Here is a 3933-nt window from a genome sequence, read left to right as displayed (position 1 = left end):
TTTTTTTAAAATTATATTATTTTTTTATAATTTATTTTATAAAAAATTAAAAAATATATTTATTTAAATCATTCTAAATAGTTTCATAATATTTCTCAAAAATTAATCAAAAAAACGAGTAAATTACTCTAGTCATCCTAAGTCATCCAAAAATAAATAAATAAAATATCACTATATCATGCATAAATAAAAACAAATTTAAGATTCGTTTCACATTGGTTAATATAATCAACTTTTTTGTATTGAAATTTTTTTAGTTTGATTTTTTTAATCTCGTTTTGTTTGAATTTTTTGACTTTTTTAATTTTTTGTGAGAGAAAAAGTGTAATAATTATGACTTAAATGTGATATTTTATCTTATTAACATATATAATTTATTTTAAATTTTTATATTTTTTAGCTCCAAAATAAAACCAAACGACCGCTTGATACGAACGCACTAATAATTCCCTACCCTAATACTAGTATAATAATAATTCGTCCCAAAACGTAACCTAATCCTAGTATAATTCGTCCCAAAGCGTAATTTCAACGCCGAGTAAAATCTTCCATACCCTCCTTCCGCTATATAATTCGCAGTCATTGCACCGCTTCACAAGCGACACACATCAACCCTAGAGAGAGAGAGAGAGAGAGAGAGAGAGAGAGATGGGAGTGGTGATAATAGACGGGTCGACAGTACGAGCCTTCGTTGGGGACGATGAACAGTTCAAGAAGAGCATGGACGAGCGTTTCGCTGCTCTCGACATCAACAACGACGGCGTTTTGTCTCGATCGGAGCTTCGGAAGGCGTTCGAGTCGTTTAGGCTGATGGAGTCCGACTTCGGAGTGGACGTGGCGACGCCGCCGGAGGAGCTGACGAGCCTCTACGACTCCATCTTCGACAAGTTCGACTGCGACAAGAGCGGAGCCGTGGACATGGATGAGTTCAGGTCCGAGATGAAGAAGATCATGCTTGCCATCGCTGACGGACTTGGCTCGTCGCCCATCCAAATGGCACTCGAAGACGACGACCAGAGCTTCCTCAAAGAAGCCGCCGATCTCGAGGCCTCTAAGTCTAAGAATCAGCTTTGACTCTTTAGTCGGTTTGGTTCATCCAACGGTTCAGAATTGCCTTTCTTACCTATTAAGTAACTAAGAGCTTTGTTTTTTGTTTTATTTTGTTTTGTTTTGTTTTCCATCTTTTTATTTTTTATGTAAACGGTCCTTATATATGGTATAAATTTTAGAACCCGTCCATTTTTTTTTTTAATAATTTGAGGGTTTAAAAAAAAATTGTTCCACTCTACCGTTTGGCCATGTTTGGTTTAGGATTGTTTTGAGAGGATGGTTAAAAATTATTTTTTATTTTTTAATTTATTTTGTCATTTTTTTTATTCAGTCTAATGCCTCACAAAATGCATATTTGGATGGGGAAAAATTATGAATACCCATCATCCCTTGGGGATTAATCAGGTGGAATTGAAAAAAACCATCCTCCTTTGGTGATTAATCAGGTGGAATTGAAAAAAACCATCCTCCTTTTGGGGATTAATCAGGTGGAATTGAAAAAAAAAAAAAAAATAAAAAAAACCAAACACTATTTTGGGAGTGTTATAAATTTTTTCATAACCAAACAAATTTTTTTTTCAAATTATAATTTTAAAATTCACAAATTCAAAATATAATTCTATTATCAAATCACAATGTTAACACTCTATAAAACACTACTTTTATTTTTTATTATGATGTTTTCAAAAATAAAATTTAAGTAAATAACAAAAAAAAAAAAAAAAAAAACTCATCGTTATCAATTTTTTTGTTTGTTTCTTTTAAATAACAGCTTGCAAAATTTATAAAACAAATTGAAAGTGCTTTTCAGCTACAGTGACAAATTATATCTCGTGCTCTCTCTTGAAGAAACCATAAAAGTTTTTTTAGAAGATATATTTTGGAAAGTTAGTTAAAAATAATTTTTTTTTATTTTTTATTTTTTTTAACAAATATGTAAAAAATAGAAAGATGATATGAATCGAAATAAATTAAAAGTAAAAAACTAACTTTATTCTTTGTTTTCAAAAGAGGCCTTGCATATATAAATGGTCTAACTTGTTTCCGGTTGAAAGCAAATATTGGACCATTTAGTTCGCTCTGTGGGTTTGTTTTTAGGTCTTGTTTCGATAATCTAAATCATACTATTTATATTTTAAAATTCGTCGAGTATATTATTTTTATAAAAAATAAATCGATCGGATAATGACAATTATGTGTTCGAATCAATTTTATATGAATCATGAACTTTTATACTGTCTATTTTTTTATACAAAATTGATTCGAACACTTAGTTTCTGTTATCTGATCAACTTGATTTTTTTATAGGGATAATGTAGTTGACGAATTGTAAATTATAAACGGTTTGGATCATCGAAACTAAACTCAAATGTAAACTGACAAAATAAACTGAACGGTTCAATCTTAATCTCCTACGGAAGACAAGCTAGACCCTTAATAATAATGGTACAAGTAATGATATCAAATAGTTGTTGCAATAAGTTGCTGAGGTGGGGAAAGGATAAATTATGGGGGGGCAAAGTTTGGTGATGTTGTGATGGTTATTTTGGAAAGTTAGTTAAAAATTAATTTTTTAATTTATTTTCTGACTTTTTTTAAAAAAAATATAGAGGTAATGTAGCTCAATTTAGGTTGAAGTCAAAATTTAACTTTTAACAAAAATTCTCAAATTAGGCCAAAATTATGTTTGATTAATTAAAATAGTAAATTTTTCTTTTTTGTGTTTCTTTTAAAATGATAAATGGATAAGTAACCAACCTTAAGACTTATTATTTTAGTAATTTTTTGATTTTTTAGTTAGAATATGAGGTAAAAAAAAGTTGTATGTTTAGAATGACTTTTTGATTTTTTATGAAAAGATATGTAAAAGTAGAGAGAAATTTTTTTTTAAAAAATTTTTGATATAAATTATAAAATTTTTAATTTTTTTAATAATTTTTTAATTTTTAAACTATTATTATTACTTCTACGAAATCTAAGTTCTGTAGAGCAATGGTCCAATACCAACAAATACCTCCTATGGAAAAAAGAATTTTCATGGCGGTGGAGGAAGGTAAGTGGTTGAGTTGATCAAATACCTTCACTGGGGAAATTCTGATGTTTTCAAAAATAATTTCAAAAATAAAATTTAAGTAAATAACAAATAAAAAAAAAAACTATCATCTTTATAATTTTTTTTTTTTTGGGGTTTTAAATAACAGTTTTCAAAATTTATAAAACAAATTGAAAGTGTTTTTCAGATAAAGTGACAAATTATATCTCGTACTCTCTCCTGAAGAAACCATAAAGTTTTTTTTTTTTTAAAAAAGATATATTTTGGGTTATTTTGAGAAATTGGTTAAAAGTTGATTTTTTTAATTATTTTTTTTAAAAAATAAAAAGATGATATGATTCAAAATAAGTTAAAAGTCAAAGAAATAACTTTTTACTTTGTTCCCAAAGAAGGCCTTTGTATATATAAAGAGTCTAACTTGTCTCCCGTTGGAGGCAAATATTGGACCGTTCAGTCAACTTTGTGGGCTCATTTTTTTGTCTCACTTCGATAATTTAAACCGTATCGTTCACATTTTAAAATTCGTCGAGTATATTATTCTTGTAAAAAATTAAATCGATCGGATAATGACAACTACGTATTCGAATCAGTTTTATATGAATCATTTACTTTCTTATTGTTCATTTTTTTATATACAAAATTGATTCGAACATGTAATTTCTCTTATCCGATCAACTTAATTTTTTACAGGAATAATATACTCGACGAATTCTAAAATATGAACAGCTCGAATTATCAAAACTGAACTAAAAAATGAACCAATAAAATGGACTAGACGGTTCAATCTTGATCTCCCATTATAGACAAGCTGGACCTTAATAATAGTCGTA

The 3933-nt window shown here is 28.4% G+C and overlaps 1 protein-coding gene across 1 annotated transcript; it reads left to right on the top strand.

The window, feature by feature from the left end:
• The first annotated feature begins 648 nt into the window (after window positions 1–648).
• LOC114298555 (uncharacterized) lies at window positions 649–1074 on the top strand. The gene has a single exon (XM_028243149.2). It carries the CDS (start codon window positions 649–651, stop codon window positions 1072–1074), a length of 426 nt encoding a protein of 141 aa, XP_028098950.1.
• The last annotated feature ends 2859 nt before the right edge of the window (window positions 1075–3933 follow it).

Source organism: Camellia sinensis, chromosome 5, assembly GCF_055761805.1.
Source record: "Camellia sinensis isolate YWXY chromosome 5, ASM5576180v1, whole genome shotgun sequence".
Lineage (NCBI taxonomy): Eukaryota > Viridiplantae > Streptophyta > Magnoliopsida > Ericales > Theaceae > Camellia > Camellia sinensis.
This window is presented reverse-complemented; position numbering and strand designations above follow the sequence as displayed.

Coding starts and splice junctions, on each gene's coding strand:
- LOC114298555 (XM_028243149.2), top strand. CDS start 649: ATGGGAGTGGTGATAATAGACGGGTCGACAGTACGAGCCTTCGTTGGG.